Source organism: Dermacentor variabilis, chromosome 8, assembly GCF_050947875.1.
Source record: "Dermacentor variabilis isolate Ectoservices chromosome 8, ASM5094787v1, whole genome shotgun sequence".
Lineage (NCBI taxonomy): Eukaryota > Metazoa > Arthropoda > Arachnida > Ixodida > Ixodidae > Dermacentor > Dermacentor variabilis.
Genome location: NC_134575.1, coordinates 10,417,989 through 10,440,849, shown reverse-complemented (window position 1 = coordinate 10,440,849; position 22,861 = coordinate 10,417,989). Strand labels below are relative to the sequence as shown.

The following is a 22,861-nucleotide window of genomic DNA, read 5'->3' as shown; positions in this document are numbered from 1 at the left end:
GAGATCGCGAGAGATGGCGCATGGGTGACGCGTGAGCGCCATTCACAGCAGCCTCCACCGACAGAGCTCTCAGACAACACGCGCTACTCTGGCGCCATCTTGTATCTATCGTCGCCACAGTACGCTTTTCTCCTCACGCTTTCGCCATAATCTCCTCCGTTTTCCGCCTCATGGTTCCGCTGCACTTTCTTCTCCGCTTTCCTCCTCGCGTCTTTCCTCCGCCGGAGCGCTCCACGTTCGCATTCATCGTTCGCTGACGCTCGGCGCAAGAACGGGCGCCTAAGACATGCGCTCTAAAAGACGCACAGTCAGGAATAAATTATACTTGCTTTATCAAATTCATCGTGAAAACTTCGCGCTGTGTTCGCGTGGAGTGGTGGACGAGGACAAATCCCTTGTGTTTCTGCATTGCCGATTATAGGCCCGGAAAAGGCAACAGCTGCACTTCAAACTTAGACCTCTGAACAATAATCCGTTGACCATTCGGACAACATTCAAACTACGGCCAGTTAGTGGTCTTGAAAGAGCAGCTTTCAGCGTAATGAAATACTTCTTTAGAAGTACCGAGATGTGCTACAACAACTAGGGATGATTTTATGCAGTCATTTGTCTTCGTTGTTTTGTTTTGCCTGTTTCTTTTTTTTTCGCTGTTTTATGGGTGAGCGTTTGCGCGTGCTAAGGTGTTCTTTTTCCTATAATCTTTGTATGCTTATATTCAATCAAATATATCATATTTATTTTGAATAGAAAAGAAATGAACTAGCCAGAGGCGTACTGCTTCCAACCTCTCCAGTAAGACCTAATTTAAGGCTATTTACGCCTACCTTATGAAGGAAAGGTAAAGAGTTAGCTAGGCTGAACCCATGTGGCAGCGCTGCATTGGAGAAGAGGGAAAGCGAACTGAAATTGGGGAGAGAATTTCGCAGTGTCATCTCATGAAAAGCAGCAGCAGATTTATGAGATTGCACATCGCAAACGCACGAGGCCATGGTCCCAGCATCTCCTGTATAAGAGAAATATATCCTTTGTATACACGAAAGCAGAGGAGAAAGGCACAGAGATTACTAGATTGGCTCGCTACCCAATATGGGAGTGAGGGGGAATGGGATATAGAAAAAGAAAGGGAACGATCTCGTAGAAACGTAAATAGCACACACGAATAGAAAATGCATAAAATAAGAATAGCAAGAGGCTTACTAGATATCAGTAATCATGTGAACATACCTAGCCAGCTAGGAACCGTCTTCTGGAAATGACACGATGCCCACCCACTCGTAGAAGTGAAATAAAAATGAGGAATAAAGAGACGGAAGGCACACCACGACACACCACAGAAAACACAGGGCATGAACACTGTAGAAGATAGTGTTGACAAAAAAAAAAATGGGGTAAGAAAGAAGAAATATTAGTAATCCCGGTGTCCTACGAATATTTCACGAGAAGCATGAGGGATTATCTCTCAGGTTAAAAATTTAAGATTTCCTCCCAAACACGCAATTTCAAGTTGTTTATTTACGTTTCCTCACTTTTTTACACATTCCGTTCGCACGGTGACCCCCTACCCCCAATCATTCTTACTTACCATCTGGTGCAGAGCAACTTCATGCGTAGGTTTAGAATTCCCGCTGCTTCAGCCATCCGCGTGACACAGGAGTTGACGTCAGTAGATTACACCGCGGAGGTCTTGGAAGAAAAAAAGCCGCGAACGAGGAGGCCCCAGATCACCGGTTTAAAACTGCGCGAGCCCCCCAAAGTAAGACCCTGGATTATTCTTCGGCCTCGGACCGCCGGCGCCGTGCGAGGAATACCGCGTAACGAGTTCCGTCAGCGTGACGCTTGGTCAACAAGACAGTTCCAGTTTACAGAGTCGCTCGCTGCTGGCTGCCTTGGTGTCGGCGAAACCGAGCCGTCGTATCACCTGTCGCCCTGTCTCACCGAAACTGTGCACTGTTCTGCAAGCTACGTGACTGGCGAGACCGAACGAATCCCGTTCTATTGACTCTGCAGACAGGGTCAAGTGGCCTGTGCTCTCGCCGCAATTCTCGGCGGGGTATATGGGCGGTGCCGTGCAGCGTTGCTGACCTTCTTTTATCAACACAACTAGAAATTAATCCACAGATGCTCAAAGCGTCACATACAAGAAACCACTGTCATCCAAAGCAATGCACCACGAAGCAATGAGATCATTTCAAAGTTTCTTTGAGGACAATTTTATACGCGATAAATTCCGCCGGCACACCGCCATGTGTAATTGTTTCATTCATGCGCCTGCGTGCAATAAGTTGGTCGCCACAGGCATCGATCCGCGGACTTTGTTTAAAGTGAAACTTTTCTTGCAGCAGCATTCCACACGTGTCGCTAAACTGTATTATACCATAAGAAGCGAGCAAACAATGACACCATGGACAATGTAGGGGAAATTACTTGTACTTACTAATCTTTTTGTTGACTTCTTATGGTATAGTTAATAAAAATCAGGCTTCTTGGTTACCCCCCCCCCCGGGTTCGTAGTTATTGCATTTTATCATGTATTATTGAAGCATTACATAACGCAAAGATGCGTGCATTTTTTGTTTTTTGTTTTATATTATCATTTTACTAACAAATCAAAAGGCATGACCTTTGCCAGCTAACGGCAGCTGCTCCTTTATTTACTTTTTACCTCAATGCGGAATCAAGTAACCCGGGGTATGTCAACACGACTTAGGCAATCTTCCTTCTCCTGGTCATGATAGTAATGACGGTGACGATTTCTATTGGCGTCGCATGAAATGTGATGGTCTCATATAGTCAGCTAACCTGTTTGAATTTGTCAGGTTTTATTACACCTACTGCAGCCTAACGTTTTGTACGCCTACCATTAGCACCCTCTCAGTACCACTAATCCGACTTTATGTAACCAGTAAAGTTAGTGACAGTGGAATGATCTCTGAGATCGCGACACGCTTCCGCAAGCTATAAGACCGTAGAGCCAATAGGAAAGCCGGTAACTCTTTTCTATTTTGGTGACGCCAATTCCTCGACTCGATTAAGCTGTTCAACCACGGATTTCGTTGAACGGCTCAAGATTTTGCACCTTTCTCGCAGTGCAATGGTCGGCCCTATTACTCCCACTGAATGTACTTCATGGATCGCGCCTTGAAATACAACACGTATTTGAACCATGGACTAGTGCCCCTATGCTCCTCGCGCGACAAAAACGTTATTTTTACCTTTAAATTAATTAAATTCTGAGGTTTTACGCGCCGAAACAACGATTTGATTATGAGGCGCACGCCACATAGGGGGACTCGGGAATTTCGATCACTTGGGGTTCTTTAACATGCCCACAATGCACTGAATACGGGCGTTCTTGCATTTCACGGCCACCGAAATGCGGCCGCCGAGGCCAGGATTCGATCCCGCGACACTGCGCTCGCGATTTTCCTGTCAAAAATACTATGTCACGCTGATAAGACGCTCGCCTTCTGTGACGTGGAAGTGTATGCCGGGCGTGCAGCGTTAAAAAAAAGCGAACCCAAGCAAGATTACTGGCGATTATCGTTGCGGGACAAAGATATGCCCCAAAGGGAGAGAAATGTTATTAGAGTGCATGGTATCAAATAATTTGGAGGATGCTTAAGCTTCGCCTTTAGAAGATAGGCCTTCTTATCTTGTCTGCACAGAAATATTTTTAATATGGAATGGCTAGCACTCTGAAGGTCGCTCCCATTTTCTACTTTAAACACAAAACCAGATTGCAAGAAGAACCATAGAACACAATAATAGAAAACAGTAAGTTAATCGAGTACAGCGGGAGATGTCAGCTTCGAGAAATTAACAACATTTATTCTTTCTTCTCTTTGTTTTTCACACACAAAAAAATGTCTGTATAACTAGCCTGAGAACAGGCGTCGTAAAGCAGCTGTCGTCCCCGTCTCACACTTCGCTCCGGAGAGATGAACTTTGGCCGACCACAATGATCTCCTCCTCCGAACGCCGCGCCGAGCGACGACTCTTAATGCGCCGTATCTCGCCCTCGGGGCCGAACGTGATTGCGCGTCTCAGAGACGAAGGCTCTCCGCGAATTCGATCGTAATTGCCGTTCGTATACGCTCTGTCCGGCGACGCCTCCTCGACGTCGAGAACCGCGAATTGTGGGCGAGGGCGCGAGTGAGCCTGCTAGCGACCGCGTCGAGTCCGACTTCAAACTTTCTTTGTGCGATCGGGGTCACGCGGAGTGGGCACCTCGGATGTAGAAAAGTACGCGCTGTCTCGTTAATACGGTGCAGTGTAGAGGTGCCTAGAACGAGTTACAGGAGTGCGCACGGCGTGACCAGCGGTGGTAACCACTCTTTCTTTTTCTTTCGTGGTATTTATTGCAGGGCGCAGGGGAATTGTACGGTTAGCCTAAACAGACAAAAGAAGTAATGACAATCTCTTTCAATTGCACTAAGGCACACACATGCAGAGCCTCACAGCGGTTCCTCTTCATCATTGGGCCGTGCTGCTCAGGCAACGGTCAAGCTTTACAGGAAACCATTAAAATGGTGGCAAGTATAAATGCCTTACTATAGAGGATACCATTCTGGGCTAACTTCAGCTTGATCATATACATCCTTCTGTTGGAGAATCCTTTGACTGAATTTTGTTGCTGTGATCCGTTATATAGGCGGGTGAAGCACGCCATGGTATAAATTCAGGGCTATGTCTAGCGTAGGAAACCTCTTGATAGCACCTAATAAGTTTAGATGATGTAAGAGCACAAATTAAGGCGTCTAACAAAGCGATTTTGTCAAGAGCAACTTTGAAGTTTCAACCATTGCTTGGGATAGAGTCATACCGCTAGCGTTTTCAATTAAGTTATTTCATGCTTCTGCTTTCTTTTCTTTACTTCATCTTGATTTTCCATATGCCACTCCTAACTTTTTTCTGTGCACATCCCTATGTGCTCATTACCAAAATTTTGTTGTTTCAGCTTTTCCCGACTGAGAAAGTTGCCCACCGAGGGCGAAGAAAGAACACGTTCCGCTGCTTTGCACAATAAACGTTTATTCCTCCTCTTTACCTTTCCCGGTATCGTATAAGAAATATAACAAATTCCGGATGATGGGTCGAGCTACTATACGAAGTATTCTATGAGCCAGTGTGTCTCTTTAATGTGTTCTTAACGTTATCAAGGACATATACGACCGTCAAGCCCACCCTCCTTCAAAACACTCATAAAACCACGTCAGCCTACGTGTGTGCAGGCCTTGAACCGTTGTCTGCGCCATCTTCTCTTGACAAGAGCAGATGGCGACGCCGCCGATGATGAATACAGGCAGCACTTTCATTAGTCGATGCTCTGTTCTAGGACCCGGGGTCTATAGGCATCGTCAGGAGGCACGTCATGCCTGTCTGCTTTTGCAACGCCTCGTTGGAATACTGCCCTGCGTTGTGTACGTGTCTGAACAATGTTGAAGTCGAAACATGGCGTTGTGAACACTCATTGCACGGTTTCTTGAGATGCTGAAGCAAGTCGCGGCTGCCGCATTGGTGCACGGTTTTAGAGCCACGAAGTTTAGATGCGCGAAATCCCTTCCCTCCGACGGGGGTAGTGTGTGCTGACTTTGGAAGGATTTTCGAGTCGAGGGGCGTGACTGACAAAGGGAAAAGGGCTGGGAGGTAGCGGAAATCAGCATATTGATTGGAGCCAGATGCCGCGCCAGGAGACGAGTACGAAGTCGTCGCCCTACGCGGTCCCAATCACTAAGGAATTTTTCATTTCTTGGTGTTTTCCTACACCCTAATATAATATAAACGCTGCCTTATTACAGCCATGCAATGCCGTGAAACTTGCTCTCAGTACTTGGACGATCACTTGCGCTGCGAACATTACCACCGCATATTTACAGCGCTAAGCAAGACGAAACAGAAACACAAAATGCACAGGAATGGTGCTGGATATAGACTGGTTTCATGATGTCAATAACGAACCGGGTTAGCTTTCAGCAACAGTAAAAGCTGCGAATGTTCAGTACAGGAGTTTATTTTTGTCTACATAGTCGGTGGGCCGCGATGTAAAGAAATCGATATCGGCGTTGCTGGCCGAATTGAGAGACAATGCTTGCGATCAGGGTTGTGCGGGCCTTATAGTATTCACCCAGGTAACCTTAAGCGAAAATAAAGAGAAAAATTTCCTTCAGCTGTAATAATAAATTATGATTTCATAATACAAAAGAAAAAAAAGCCACGCACGTGGGAAAACACGGCCGTACTAGTTCTTCATTTGATTTCACGTCTTCTTGCAACATCGCAAAACTAGCAGCGCAGCTCTCGAGCGCTCTGTAGACTTGAAATGTGAACGGCGGTGCTTCTTATTATGCGCAATTGTTACTTCACCCTTCTAAATTGCACTACGCTGTGTTGCGCAAAAGCTGGACTGGTCGATCTTTAAAATACTGCACGTGGCGTGGACACCGTTTTTAATTCCACGCCCCAAGTAGGACGATCTCGTGCGATATTTCTGTAGTTCGTTGTTCATTTGGCAATAAAATCTTCAAAGACTGGCAGCGAACGTTGCCAATATTTCCCATATCATCAAATCAATCAATCGATTATTCTGCACCGATTTCGTTGCATTGCGCTCCTGGAGATGATAACTGACGGGAGAATGTAGAGAGTCCTTGATCTTGCCGTTTCTCTTTGTGTTTGTCTCTTTTACAATTTCATCATGCAAGTTTATTAAACGCTTACTGACGGCCTTCATGAGGATTCGTCACGACAACGCTTCTTCTTTACTTTACTTCTTTACTCCGTTTTCAGTGTGCACGTTTGTCTGGCCCTAACGTTTTCGATGCCAACTTGTTACACTGTGTATGTGCCTCTCTTCAACGACAAAATAAATCCTTTAAAATTGATGCGGTTCTGGGCAGACTCGAACCCAGGCCACAAATATTCAGACACATATTACTACAAACAGAGCGCCAAAGACACTTGCGGGGTTCGCTTACTGTACCAGTCCGCAGCCGTGCAGAAACACGGACGATAAGAGTCCATTCGAACAAGAGCGTTCAGTTACCCAACTCTAGCGCCGCGCAGCCGGCCAGACAACAATCCCTGAGGCTCGCAGGCCTCACCTTTTATGCACATGCATGTCTCAGTGTGCATGCGCTAATAGCTATAGCCAGTACATCATGCGCCCATGGGCGGCACCCCACAAACTGAAATTAAGGAATCGCGCGCTAAGCGCGAACTTCGCGGCGGAGTCACTAGACAGCGCTGTCCGTCTAGGGGAAACCGTGAGAGAGGATCTTGGCTTCAGTACACGCTTCGTACACGACTCGCATCCGCAGGGTTAATACGCCGTGTGGCTGCGTTGCTTTAGCGCTAATCGCATTACCGTTGACAGTCGTCCTAAGACGCTTTTTGCCGCAATCCTTTTCTTTTTGGTCCCCAGGAGGTGCCCATAATCGTGGCGGGCAACAAGATCGACCTTCCGGCGGATCGTCGCCAAGTGGGCAAGGAAGACGTGGCCGAGTGGCTCTTCTGCGACCTGCCCCGGCTGCGCGCAAAGTTCGTCGAGTGCTCGGCCAAGGAGAACACCAACGTCCGAGAGCTGTTCCGGGGATACCTGCAGCTGGCGCGCATCCCGCAGCACCCGGGCTCCGAAGCCGCGCCCCACCACCTCGCGCACGCCGCGGTGGCGGCCACGGCCGCGGCGGGTCTGCAGCGTCGCTGCAGTGCCAGGGTCTCAGGTCCTCGCGCCAGGGGTCTGGCGTCGTTCTCTTCGTCGCTACAGGTGAGGGCTTCAGCGTCGCCAGTTGCTGACCCGAACAAAGTGTATGATTGCGCTTTGTTCCCTGTCTGTCGCAATGCGAGATGGTATGTTTGCAGGCTCGTGTATATACAGGCCTCGAGGAGACGCTCTGGATAACTTTTGTGCTAGTGCACATGTCAGTGCGCATGCGTGCGATATTATGGTTCAATATTTGTCTCACTTTTTATGCGAAGCATATTACTAGAGCTCAACCCAGCTCCTCAGGCGCGGCGGTGTCGCCTTCAATAACACGTGACACCGTGACGTCACGACAGAGGAGAAACGGGGCTCCAACTCGCGCCGTCGCTCGCGGCGTCGCGGTGGTATATAAGCAGCTGCACTTGTTTCTAGGTGGCTTTGGCTCAACTCTTGCAAGATGGGCTGGGTGGGAATCGAACCAGGGTCTCCGGAGTGTGAGACGGAGACGCTACCACTGAGCCACGAGTACGTTGCTTCAAAGCGATACAAAAGCGCCTCTAGTGAATGCGGTGTTGCCTTAGAAACGAGCTGTTTCTGAGGCTCAGGCGTGCGTCGCTTGCTCAGGCGCACATTTCGTTGCCGCGCCGAACGCTGCGTTGCTCGACGCTCACCGCGTCCAATGCGGGGCGCGTAGTCGCTGCGCCGTAGCCCATTGTCTTACACCCCTTGGCGGGTCGACGGGAACACTGTCGCGTTCCACTCTTGAAGGCGAAGGAGAGTAACGCATGAGTTGTTTCTTCGTCTAGCCGAACCAAATATAGCCAAGCAACAGCAGTTCACCAGGCTAAACAGTGGTTCAACAACTAAAATAAAGGCTAGTATGCTTCGCATCCTGGGCTTAACCTTAGCTAAGCCACAGCCATTTTTTTCGTTCATCGATCACAATTTCACGTGTATGCCAGACCTGTCGCTAGGCTAACCTCTGCGGATGTCATTAAGCTTTCTTTTTTTCTTTTTCTCTCTGTCGTGGATAACAAATGAAGGAAACAAAGTAGGAAGCCAGAAACGCATAACAAAGAGTCAAGGCGTCACTGCGTGAGCAGATTAATGGAACAATGACGAATTGCGATAGAAGCCGTGTCTCGATGTGCACACTATTTGACCACGATGAACAGCAAACACGTGACCAAAGAAAAACGTGACCTTTGATCCTATGCTTTGCGCTTCATCATCATCAAATGTGCTTCAACAACTGGCCCAAAAGAATACCCTTCTGGAGGTTGACATTATGTAGTTGCATGCTGAAGTGCTTTTACGGTTATGTAGTAATAGCCTAAGTTTCAAAAATTAGCATTTTATTTATTAACTTTAGGTCATGTGTTTCTATGTGGAATTGAAGCATAGAAACAGTGAATTCATGAATATTCAGCCTATATACATCCACAAAAGGCGCTGTACGGTACGGATGCATCAGTGCTTCAGTTAGCTTTGGCTAGCAATGCATGAACGAGGTTTATAGAAAAATAATAGCCGAAATGTCAACACATTTCGTGGAACATATGAGAGACAGCTATCTCTAGAGTAAAAGCCATCGCTTCCCTCAGAGTTTCTGCTAATTAGACACAACTTCATTACTGCCTTATCTCAATCCCGCTATAGCCACGTGATGTTCAGCGCACTGCATTGAAAAGCAAGTCCGCATAAGTGTGATAATTACCATATTGAATAATTAGACAATACCTAAAACTTTCCAAGAATTCTCTGTGAAGAAAGAGACTAGCACTATATAAAACTCACGACTTCTAAGAGATTTGTTCCGGGAAAAATAACTCACACGCGACATTACATCTCCTAGGAATGTATTCATCGCCTTGGCCAACAGAGAAACTGACGCAAACCGCTTCGGTTCTTGTCGCAGGCGTCGCCTTCGTCTGCCGTCCCGGACAAGTCGCCCGAGGTGCAAGCCGCAGCCAAAGCCAAGCCCAGAAGCCGCTCGCTTATCCGTAGGACAAGCAAGAAAGCGTCCAAGCTGAAGGAACACGGCGTGGACGACTGCACTGTCTCGTGACGTGTTCCACGCACGAAAAAAGCCAAAGCCACGGCCGCCTGCTCTCTGCAGACGCCGTTGGTGAACAGGCTTGCCCATCAGGGTCGGAGACGCAGGCATAAGTGTACAGAATTGGGAGCGGATGGTCTTAGAGTGTTGCCGGAAGTCGATGAGCACAGAAGAGTGACAGAGCTGGAGCGGTGGTAACAGGTGTAGCTCACCCGACAATTAACACATAAAAAAATGGGGTCGGGTCATCATCAAAAGTCAACTCTTCAAACTATCTTCGTAGCTTTTACCCAGAAAACTAGCAAAAGTTTGCCACCTATTTTATCTAGTTATTTGAGACTCTAATTATTATAGGTTCATTGAGAGGCAGATGCTGTCGGGAGACGAGGAATGTTTTCAGCAGTTCTCAACAACAATGAACACAAAACAGGAAATAGTTGTTGCGTTTGAATGCTGAATGCTGAAATTCTGAGCACTTCATTGCTCCAAAATTACACTAAACAGATTTAAACAACTCAATTTAGTGTATTCGCGGTACTAAGCAGAGCAGTGAGTTGGAAGAAAGTAGAGGTTCTTACTCTCTCGTTTTTTGTCTGTAACTTAGTTTCTATTGCAACCATTGACTACCTATTCACATTGACTAACAATTTACCAAGAGACTATTAACGCGACAGGTTTTTTCTAATACACTTGTTAAGTGATACGAACATATTTAGTGCGTCGAGTGCATTGCATTTTGCACTGTGGTACAGCAGACACAAAAGAGAAAAAAAATATCGAAAGGTTCAGCGCTGGTCAGGCCCAGTCCTTCTCTATCCACCTTAAGGCACGTTAAGGACGCACGGTGTGTCAGCCAATGGCTGAATACGTTTTCAGCATAAGTGTTGTCGGCAAAAGGTCCTGTCGTCTTGGATTAAACGAATACTAATGAGCGTGGTTCCAGAAAGACGTAGCAGAAAGGAACAGAAATTATTTATTAATTTTACTCGCGAATTTCAAGCACACAGTTTTACAAAACTTTCTCTCGTCAATTTCGTACTTGCCTCACGTGTGCAGCGCTGATTTAATGTAGTTAGCTGTCACCCGTACCGCGATGAACGTGTACAGCTCAGTTATTGTGCTCTTGTGCTCCACAGCAGAGCATTAATTCATGTTAGCGTTGACTCAATATGCATGACAGGGCTTCAAGGAAAGGTAAAGCCGCTTAGGAATATTTTGTTAACTCGGGTCACCAAAACTAAGATGTATCCTAACAACCTCATTTTGGCGGTGAGGTTGCTGAAGTGTCTTCTGGCGTGTTTTAATTATAAATCAATGCATACTTATTCAACAAAAGTACTAAAATAGGTCATTACAGCGAGAATATAAGCCGAATAAATATTTACAAGTTAGAAAAAGCATTCAATAAGTTTGAAGTAGATGCAATCGTCAACTAGATGCCTGCCAGGAATGGTCAAACACGAGACCGTGTGGGTCGAAACTAAGCAACCAAAATTATTATATGACAAATCTGGCTTTGGTAATTGTTGGTTACGCTAGTCCCGCTTATAATTATACGACTGTAGTGCAGTCATCTGAGCGTGCAATGCTTGAAAATGCGCAGATAATGAAAATACGCAGAAACCACTGAGCTCACATTCCGTACAAATTCCCTCGATTCGTGAGAAAGCCGGTCGGCCTTCCTCTGATGAGAGCGCATGTTGCTCTGGATTGTCAGGATGGTTTAACAACCAGGACCTAAGGATTCTGCTCCAGTTGCTTCAAATGGACCAAGTGAAGAGTTTATTTCTGTCACGCTATCTAGGCAGCCCTATAGGTGCCAGCCTGTAGAACGTAGCTGCTCAGGCAGTAGGAAAATCGGGGCAACTCTACCGGCATATCACGGGACGTTGTTCTGTATTAGCGCTCCACAACCGTAAAAGGAGGAGACGAGTGTTGTGTAAAATGAACCATTCGCAGCTGAAGCTTCGGAAGTGAACTTTTGTTCAGCTTTTACATGGATTCCTATTGTAACAAGGCAGACGTCCTAACGGGAATGACGTTTATGAAATGTCGATACAGGGTGTCACTCCTATAGTCATTTCAATGTGAAACGTTTGTTAAAGCAGAGTAAGATCACTGTATTGCCGCGCTACTTCAGAATGTCGTATTGTACCGTCCTGGCCTCACAAGGTGTACAGTGGGCGCGTCTGTCGCATGTGCCGCTCTGGAACAGCCGCAAAGCAAGAATCCAAACCTGAGCTTTAAACAAGTCGATAATTCATTTTTTCCTAGAGGTGATATATCGGAACGTCTCGTGCGAACAGCGCGCTTCGAATCAATGGTCCTCAGCCATTCTTATTCGAATTACGCCGCACTTTGAAAACAATGGCACGAAAGATGCCGTTTCGGCTAATGTCATTTACACAATGTGCTCGTCGAAACACAATACTTGATAGAGACGCAGCAAAGCGGATGCAGCGGGAAGCACAACCAATAAATTTTTATTCCATAAAGTAATACATTGAATCATTCTCCCACTTTTATTATTTCCATTCTCCCTCTCTCTTATCTTCAGCATAGGGTAGCAAACCGGACGATCGTCGGGCTTGTAAACAAATAATGACGCTTCGTTGTTCCAAGTCGTGTACTAGGTCTATTGCAACCATAACGCTCCAAAGCAGTGGCTATACTGGTGCAATTGCTCTCGCCCTTCAAACCTCTCGTCTTTTGAGACTCAGTAGGACAGCCATCGCATCACTTAATGTTAGCCTACATCCCGTGCTGTGTGACCTCTACACTTTTGCCAACAGCTATACACAATTTCAATTTCACGAAAACAAAAAAAGCGACCACAGTGACCAACACCTTAGGTGCATCATCCATTCACTGTAACAAGCACGAGGCGTCTGGTGTTCACTGTAAGGAATTAAAATCCATACTGTCTTAACAAACGGAATGTTAGGGCTGTATTTTTACACTTTTTCTGCTAAACAAATTCAGAGACCCAGCGCACTCAAACTCATTATTTTCCTAGACTTCTAACGACTTAAAAGAAAGAAAGGCGCGGAATATGGATATGCATTTAAACAAAAGAAGTTTGAAAATTCCTGTGGAAGCTAGCTGTTCCAACAACCTAGACTTGCCGGAGCAAACACTATGACCTTTCAAGAAATAACAACACAAACGTACGAGAACATACCTACGAGCCAGGTGAATTAACCAAAAGTCATAGCACTCACGACGCATGCCGTGGGCTCCGCACCACTACTAGCATAGTCCACAAACATAGCTACAAAGGCTCCACAGTGGCCAATGATTTAGCGAGCTTTGTCCAGTTATGCTTTGTCGTCTAGTTAAAGCGAGTTAGTTACAAAGCGGCACGTGCGAAGACTGCTGACTGTACTGGGGCTATTTATGACCAGTGGGAAGTTCCAGGGACGACATGAAAGAATGGTTTGATGTGCTGACAAGTTGCGAAGAGTTGGACGTACGACAAGTCCGTGTTTGTTCATGTAATATAGTCGATATGTACAGAATTTTTATGGGCGTTGTTTAACTCAACATATCTTGTACATTTCAAATATACAAATATATACCATACCAGAGGAGGAAAATGTATCACTGAGTCGTATAGCTTTGGCTCGTTTCCTCTAGTAGTGTACGTATGCATGGTATTGTTCTACTTGTCCGCTGATACAGCGCTATCTATCGGTGAACGTTAATGTTTTGGTGGCTGTTACGGAGACATCGAATTCAATTTTTTGCTTCGTACATTTATGATTGTGCTTGTGGTATGCGAAAGTGACATGTCGGAGTTTCAACTACGGTTTTTTCTTTGTATGTTTGGCAAGATATGTTCGGGAAGTCTATTGGGCACTTGAGAAACTAGCTAACGTGGCACTGAATGAACTGCTGCACAATTACTTCAACACAATGAAAATCATCCCGTAGTGCGCGGGAAAGAACTATATCATGTGTGCAAGCGTCGCTACCCCACAAACCCAGCACAAAATGGCGATATGAAGCAGCCACGACGCATACTGTGTTGCTGCGTCTTGTTTACCGCTCATGTCTCGGGTACCTTCATTGCATTCAAGGTGTGTGTACGTGGTAAGCATTTTAACACCCTAAGCTTGTAAAATTGCCAGAAACGCAAGGCAGGCTCAGCGTGAGCAACGGGGCTGGGGTAGCTGATTAATACTAGAAGTATATTGTTTCCTATAAAGATTTTGGCTGTTTGAAAAAAGCAGCCCCGCAAACATAAATTCACCCGTAAGCAAAAAATATTCGACAATAAATTATCTTTCATACAAAAAGGTTATTCGTAAAAGCGGTTCTATCATCAAGATGTCTCGTTTGACAAAAAAACTTGCATCAGCCAACGTATGTATTTCAGTGGTTCAAGCGTCCAAGGAAGTACGTTAGATATGGTGGAGGCGTGTCCTAAAGATCCTTATGGATTTTTAGGACCATAAAGATCCATAAGGATCCTTAACGATCCTTATGGAACATGCTTACAGGTTCATATACTTCTAGGATTATATGCTAAGTGGATTATACACGTCCTTCTAGGGTTATGGTTCATAAAACCATCGTGTATTAGAATGCATGAAGGGCGAAAAATCGGATGTGGATTAAAACAACACCCAATGAGTGTTTACAACCGATATGAGTGTTAATATGTTCACTGTGTACATGGCACTGCCAACGGGTGTGGCGCTTGTGTTGGACAGAAAGATGTTCATCTTTCAGATTGAGTTCGGGACAGAGAGCGTTCAGTGCCCGAATAAGGATGGCGTATACTTCACTGTGATTTCTGCTCGTGTTTATTCCCTGTATGGTTGTCCCTGTGAGCCCCACTCTGCATATCTCCAACTTTACTCGGTGTGTGGTTAGTCACGCCGTTCGTGTCTCCACGTTCCGGATGGCGCCTCGTGTACCTGTCACGGACTACATACGCTTTGCGTGAAACGTGTAGTCTGGGCTAACATGGAAATCCACTCTTAATAAACGCAACGTAGTGCCGTAAAACGAGCGACGGAAGGGGTTTAGCGAATATGTGTGCAACGCTGTAATGTCTGGCCGGTGACAAAGGAGCGTTAGCTTTGGGATTAGCATTGACATTCTGGCCTACAGAGGTCAATGCATGCAATTATATCAATTATCAGTAACGTCTCAGCGTCCATGAGATCCTTCCAAGGAAGTGATGTTTTTAATCTCACTTATCAACATGACGTCACATACAAGAGTGTTTTCTATGACTTCACTTATCTTTGGAACGTCTTTTAAATTTGCTAGTTGTAGCAAAACTACAGCGCCGTGACTATAGTATCGGTTTTATGCGGCGACCAGGTTCATAAGTCCTAATTATTGTTAGCTGTAATGGTACTCTACAAGTTACCTCACACCAGTGATTTCTTTCGCTAGTAGTCTCATTAAAGAACTCTTTTCAGTGTTTCTTTCCCGATTTCACCTAAGCTCAACAGCGCTTAGCGCATTAAACCAGCCAACGATATTTTGTCTGGCTATCTCGGTTTCTCTAAATGGGCAAACATGGAAAGAGCACGTGCTTGTACTTTTACTACCTCTCTAGATAATTTGCGATATCAAGTTATCTTTAACCAATGTCTACTACTGGGCGGTCACTTTCTTAAAGTGCCCTGGTACTGCGACGTGACTAAGATGGTTTCCTTGAAAAATGACCAAGGTAGAATCCGTTTCGCCAAAGCCAGATAAGTTATAATACTAACGTACAGAAATTTGATGCTTATATTTAGCAACTCGCCATAACTCAGCTGAAAATGACGGATCACGCTCGGCGGTCTCTACGACTTTCTTTCCGCAGCATAATTAAAATGTTTTCCCATCCACAACATTTATTACACACACAATGTTAAAGCGAAAATGCATAAATCATGCTCCTTTTTTCTTCCGAGGTACAGAGAAAGCCTTTGTCGGACCTATCATATTCCGACGCTACGCAGGACCAAAAATTTAACGATAGGCAGTCACTTCGGTTGACTTCGTTCCTCCCGGAGCTAAGAATGTATGCAAGCTGTTGCTAAATGGTCGGCTCAAGCACTTTTTAATCAGAGAAGAAAGCTTTGAAAAGAAAATGCGTATAAATTTTATTGAAATCGCACCCTCTGCAGAATGAAGCACAACGCACTTATTTGTGCGTGTGTTTCCTTTCCAAAGCTTATGATGCTTCGTAGTTTTCCTACGCCTCAGCAAAACACTAAAATAACACTGAGAGGACGTAATAAAGCAAGGTCTAGGTTCGGGCCAACATCTGCTAAAGTTTCCGAAGAGCGGACATATATTCCCAGTGCGCTAGCGCTGAACTACTTTTATTAAAATGTGATGCATTCAAAATGTAAATTTTAGTAAATTTAGACACTTCGAAGGTTGAACAATACCCATAGCGAAAAATGAAATGAGAATTTCCCAGTTTCACAATTACTAAAATTTATCATTCGATAACTCAACAACAGAAACAGGTATCACTAATCTGTTAACCATACTTTACATAGCGATTAAAGCGGTTGCTTTTCAACTGTTATACATGGGGTTCGAAAGTGACCATTTTCTGTATTCTCAAGTTCTTCTATGACCACGTCACCGAGGTAACAAATGAATTAATTGAAAGCGCGATGTTAAATTCTGACATTGCCGCTCTAATTCTCTTTATCATTAGCAATTCACAAAACTGGAATAGTTTTCATCATTTTTGAACAATTACGCAGTTGCACCTTGCCATTTAGTTATTCTTTCTTCATTTGTTTGTTCATGTTACCTGTAAAAATCATTAGTCATATCATAAGAAGCCAACAAACACTGACACCAAGGACAACATAGGGGAAATTACTTGTGCTTAACAAATGAAATAAAGAAACGATAGATTAATGGAAATTAAATTGGATGAAAGAACAACTTCCCGCAGATGGGAACCGAACCCACAACATTCGCATTTCGCGTGCGATGCTCTACCAATTGAGCTACCGCGGAGCTGTTTCCCCGTCCACTTTCTTTGGGTATTTATGTGTCCTAGTAGAACCCTGGGAGTGTTAGCCAGCGCCACCACTCACAGACCTTGGCGGCGGACGTGGAACGTCTTTTTTGCCACAGAGCATCGCACGCGAAATGCGAAAGTTGTGAGTTCGGTTCCCACCTGCGCCCAGTTTTTTTTTTTCATCCACTTTACTTTCCATTAATTTATCGTTTGTATATTTCATTTGTTGAGTACAAGTAATTTCCTTGGTGTCAGTGCTTGTTGGCTTCTTATGATATGACTAATAAAAATCGGGCCCCTCTGCTAGCCCCCTCTCTTCTCGTTTATTACGTAACGAGGGTCTCGAATCCGGCTACATTGATGCCTTCAGGTAGCATATGTGGGTTTATTGACCAGTTGCCTTCACCCAAAAAGATCACGTTCTCGTGACGCCTGGGGCAAAAAAGACGTTCCACGTCCGCCGCCAAGGTCTGTGAGTGGTGGCGCTGGCTAACACTCCCAGGGTTCTACTAGGACACATAAATACCCAAAGAAAGTGGATGGGGAAACAGCGCCGCGGTAGCTCAATTGGTAGAGCATCGCATGCGAAATGCGAAGGTTGTGGGTTCGGTTCGCACCTGCGGCAAGTTGTTTTTTCATCCACTTTAATTTCCATCAATTTATCATTTTTTTTATTTCATTTGTTAAGCACAAGTAATTTCCCCTGTGTTGTCCTTGGTGTCAGTGTTTGTTGGCTGCTTGTGATATGACTAATAAAAATCGGGCCCCTCTTCTAACCCCCCCTCTCTTCCTGTAAAAATCATAGCACTCAACTTCTACAGCCCCTTCTCCAACCGATACTCCACCTCCCGTCCACCCCCTATTTTTGATAACCATTTTGCGCTAAGTGGGGGCCACAGGTCTCATGGTCTGAGATTCTTCAGTATGAATCGACTAGCCAAGCAACACGTACGCATTACTGAGTTACATTTCTTCTACACTGCACCCTTTTAAGAATCTTTACGATAGCCGCTCACCTTGTCCCTTCCACATTTTATTACCATTTTGCACTAAGTGGCCATAAGTTTTATGATTTTAAATTGTTCAAAAACATTTTGATGATCTAAATAATAAATGTATGACAATCACTGTCTACAACTTCAAACTTTTCTTTAAAATAGCAACACATTATGTTCAGATGAATCGAGTGATGTACTAATTCTTCATTTCATGTGCATTTTATTAGGAAATCTGAGGCTCACCAAAGTGTAGCGCTTCCTCTAATCAGAGCAATTTAAATCTTCTAAGTTAAGTTGCGGATCGAGCTTATGAAATAGCCAACAGGCGATATTTGCGTCAAGCGGATTCGTGTGGTATATGCCAGGGTACAAAGCGTACTCGAGAGAAGGCTAGCCCACCACATTCGAACAGCCTATGCTCACTTTCGAATACTGGTGTAAATTAACATATCTTGCTATCGTGCGACCACACGTGTGTTAGCTAGATGTTTCTTTTTCAAGGAAAATCACATTCTATGAAAAAGTCAGTAAAACTCGAACTTCTAAAATAGGGTGTATTTTTCGATATTTACAACCTTGGTAAAAATATGTTGTGTATAATTATGTTGTTCACAGTGTGTATTATTACCGTACCTTGATCTTGTCTGTGTTTTTGCTGTTGTTTATCTACCAATTTGTTTTCTCGCTCAACTGTGGCAGACTCAGACATATCCTTCGAAATGATAGCGCCACCTTAAAAACACATTTCCTGCCGAATGTATTGAACCACACTTACTGCTTGTTGAATTTCAAGTGACTGTTTCTGCATCTCAGTCGTGCATCCACAATATGTTTAAACTACTGAACGAAATGCCTCAATATGCTGCCACAGTTCAGACAAAATCAATTTCTCGTTGCTTAACGCCTTTACAAAACACAATCGTCTTGTCTAAACGCCAATGCTACACCGAGGCGTTTCGTTGAGTGGTTCTCTTGCAAACCTTGTAGAAGGCGTCTACTACCTAAATGCATTTTGTATTGCGTACTGTTTGTGTTTGGTGTGGTAATGGTTTAATCACAACACAACGGTGGTGTGGAAATCGAGCGGTCATACTATAAATTTCATGTCAGCAGGTGATGCCATGCCTTTTGCTCGACGAACGTTGCTGTGTTTATATTATTCCTCATTACTTTCCTAGTATTATTAGTGTTAATGCATATTGTGCTCACGCTGCCCTACAAACTTTCAAATGTCGTCCTGTGACAGATTCTGCATGAAAAATTAGGAGCTATTACTTGGTCTTACATCACGGCGCTAAGCAGACCCAGACAGAAAAGTTCGTGCATGTAGAATTTTTCTTCGACAGTGCTTGTTCAACTTTTCTTACTTTTCTAACGGCAACACACGATCGTTTAGCAAACATATCTTGCCAACATTGCCAAGGCTCCATGCGCTTACAGTGCGACGGAACCTTAGGCATAACTTGCGTCACCAAACATAACAATGTAACTCCGTCTTTTGATCTAAATCTGGTTATAAGAAGCAGAAACATGTTATCAACTTTCAAATGTGACTGTAATTTGACAGTCAACTGTTTTGTGGGTGTGTTACATATCACTGGAGGCTGCTGGAGGACATGTCACACTAGCGAGTTCAACTTACTTACCGATATACAACGCTATCCCATGATACACGGAGATCGGAAAAGTTGGTACAGACCATATGCATTAAAAGTAATTAAATGAGCAAATAACAAGGTTAAGAACTTCCTGCTCAAATTAATCATATCACATTTGTCGTAGCGCACCATCTAAATAATGTTTCAATAGTTGTGCCACATACCTTCTTATTGGTCTCGACTCTCCTTAACAGAATGTTCAGAATTTTTGTGAATGTGAAAGTTTTAGTGAGACAACTGCTGAACCAGCTTGATTAACAGTCGTTACACCGGAGAGAGAAGGTTAAATCCTTCAGACTGTTGAAAAACTAATTTTGGTTTAAGGTGTCAGTATCCTTCAATCAAAAACTGTCGGAAATAACATAATATTTTCGATCAACACACTATCTATATGTGACCCCGTAACTCTGAAAAAGTAGATATTAGAGTTCTGTAATCTGCGCCTCTTAAATAGTCTAAAACAGATTAATATAATGCGTTGTTATACAGCTTATGTAAAGCTATTACATTATTTACGCAAGTTTGTAAAAAGTCACATTCACAAATGATTGCCGTATTTCAGAGTGGTGTATAATAGACTGATAATGTTGCCTTTAGATTTTCTGATATATGCAGTTTTCATATTTGTGATGCCGTCTTTTATTGTTTACTTTCACAGTTGTAAGCTGCAAGCTCCTTTTTATTTTTTTCATTTGTCAATTTTCGGCAATTTTTGTGAACAGAACAAAAGATATTGATGGCCTAAAGCAATAAGTGCTCCCCGCAGTCCGTATATTCTAAACCGTTTCTCTAGAATTGAACAAACATCATCAATATAGGTACAGTATAAATCGCCGAACAACACGATTTCGACGCCCCTGAGTACTTCGTGCAACTTCCAAGGTAAAAGCTTCCTCCTAATGGTGCGGAGATAATATAACTTGTGGGAAGGTTGATTTGCAGGTAGCGTGAAAGAATGTTTTGCTTTCAGCTAAGGTAGAAAAAAAAACGATAAAGTGGTCGGCTTGGAAATACATTAAATAAAGTACCGGCTGTTTTTTGTGAAGACTACACGTGGCACAAACTCCGTTGCGCCTCCAAGACTGTGTTCGTGTGAACAATAAATGCGCTGCGAATCAAACCACTTCCCTTCTCTTCCTTTCTGTCTCAGCGGTCATCGTGTTCTAGGGCTGAGCACGAGACCGCGGGTTCGGCTCGTGGTCGCGGAGGCTGCATATCACTAAACCGACTTGAAAACTACTCGTTCCGTTTAGAGCGACACTTTCTGTCGCTGTGAGGCACCCTCAACTGGCTACGATTGAAGAACCTGGATCTTCAAGAAGCAGCGAAACGCTTCTATCTCGCCGCCGAGCTAATGCGATTGGACGAAAATTTCAACGCGCCCCCTGGTGTGGGCCAAGAGCAGCTGGCAAGCCACGTGCGTGCCGCATGCAATTGTTTTCCGTTCGCAACCAGTCTGCGAATACGTCCACACATAGCCTCCACAACGGCGAAGGTACGTAGATCGGCACGCGTCGACCCGCCTCCGCTTGTCAAACAAAGGGAAAGGGAAAGCTAGGAGCGAAGGGCTTTGTAAGTGACATCGAACTAGCAGGTTTTCCGCCTAATGAAACCCGGCAGCTTAACGTAACCGGTGCATCATCATCATCATCATCATCATCATCATCATCATCATCATCATCCTGGTTACGCCCACTGCAGGGCAAAGGCCTCTCCCATACTTCTCCAACTACCCTGGTCATGTACTAACTGTGGCCATGCTGTCCCTGCAAACGTCTTAATCTCATCCGCCCACCTAACTTTCTGCCGCCCTCTGCTACGCTTCCGTTCCCTTGGAATCCATTCCCTAACTCTTAATGACCATCGGTTATCTTCCCTCCTCATTACGTGTCCTGCCCATGCCCCCATTTCTTTTTGTTCATTTCAACTAAGATATCATTAACTCGCGTTTGTTCCCTCACCCAATCTGCTCTTTTCTTATCCCTTAACGTTACACCTATCGTTCCTCTTTCTATAGCTCGTTGCGTCGTCCTCAATTTAAGTAGAACCCTTTTTGTAAGCCTCCAGGTTTCTTCCCCGTACGTGAGTACTGGTAAGACACAGCTGTTATTAACTTTTCTCTTGAGGGATAATGGCAATCTGCTGTTCATGATCTGAGAATGCCTGCCAAACGCACCCCAGCCCATTCTTATTCTTCTGATTATTTCAGTCTCATGAGCCGGATCCGCAGTCACTATCTCTCCTAAGTAAATGTATTCCCTTACCACTTCCAGCGCCTCACTACCTATCGTAAACTGCTGTTCTCTTCCGAGACTGTTAAACATTACTTTAGTTTTCTGCAGATTAATTTTTAGACCCACCCTTCGGCTTTGCCTCTCCAAGTCAGTGAGCATGCATTGCAGTTGGTCCCCTGAGTTACTAAGCAAGGCAATATCATCAGCGAATCGCAAGTCACTAAGGTATTCTCCATTAACTCTTATCCCCAATTCTTCCCAATTCAGGTCTCTGAATACCTCCTGTAAGCACGCTGTGAATAGCATTGGAGAGATCGTATCTCCCTGCCTGACGCCTTTCTTTATTGGGATTTTGTTGCTTTCTTTATGGAGGACTACGGTGGCTGTGGACCCGCTATAGATATCTTTCAGCCTTTTTACATACCGGTGCATGAGGCACCCGCTATTTAAATATTTCTCTCTTGGCACAAACCACGATGCACTGCCGGCAGTTGTCGCTACTTTAACATCCGGGGGCATCAGTTACGAGTAGGGCGCCTCGGTACGAAGTTACCCTTGCCGAGGCACAGTTTAAACGCCCAGCTTCAAGAAGCGCTGAGGTTCGAAGCTGAAAACTGATCAGCAGAGGATATAAACAAGACTTGATTAGATTATGTGGGGCCAAAAACAGAAAACAGATGCGGACAAGATCGTCGCAAGCATAGGTAATTTTGCAGCATAAAGCAGATATAGTTAGGATGCTAGATTATGATATGACAATGGCATAACTAGTTCACACAGGCTGGGTAACTCGTTGTCGCTAGCCAGATGCTAAGGGGAGGTTATCATCGATCGTAATCTTCAGCAGCAGCCATTGACATAGTGTCCATTAACAACAAGCCTTTCGGGATGTATAGCGCTTCATTTATGCTGAGCACAAGAGTAACGACAGGGACGATCGGTATGGCCACGATAGAAGGAAGTGGCACTGATGGACAAAGACAAACAAGATTGAGGTGGAGATGGCCGGGTAAGTACCTGGTCTCTGCGAGAAATGGGGCGATGGGAGCCGCCGATGTATGTCGAAGATGCTATGGAAGGTTAAACTCCAGAACAAAATATATCACAGATAGCAAATAACTGCTGTAGATATAGAGACTTCGGAGATGACAAATTTCGGATTACACCAACATCAATGCGTTTTGGACCGACACTGCCATCGTGAAGCTGAGCTAATATCATG

General features: G+C 44.6%; 1 protein-coding gene across 1 annotated transcript in view; it reads left to right on the top strand.

Annotated features, from left to right (window-relative positions):
* The window catches only part of LOC142589609 (GTP-binding protein Di-Ras2), a 14,459-nt gene extending 3,548 nt beyond the window's left edge, over nt 1-10,911 (top strand). The window contains exons 3-4 of the mRNA XM_075701110.1: nt 7,421-7,762; nt 9,618-10,911. Of these exons, the coding sequence (XP_075557225.1) occupies nt 7,421-7,762; nt 9,618-9,767 (492 nt within the window). The 3' untranslated portion in view covers nt 9,768-10,911. The remainder of the gene's footprint in view (nt 1-7,420; nt 7,763-9,617) is intronic.
* The last annotated feature ends 11,950 nt before the right edge of the window (nt 10,912-22,861 follow it).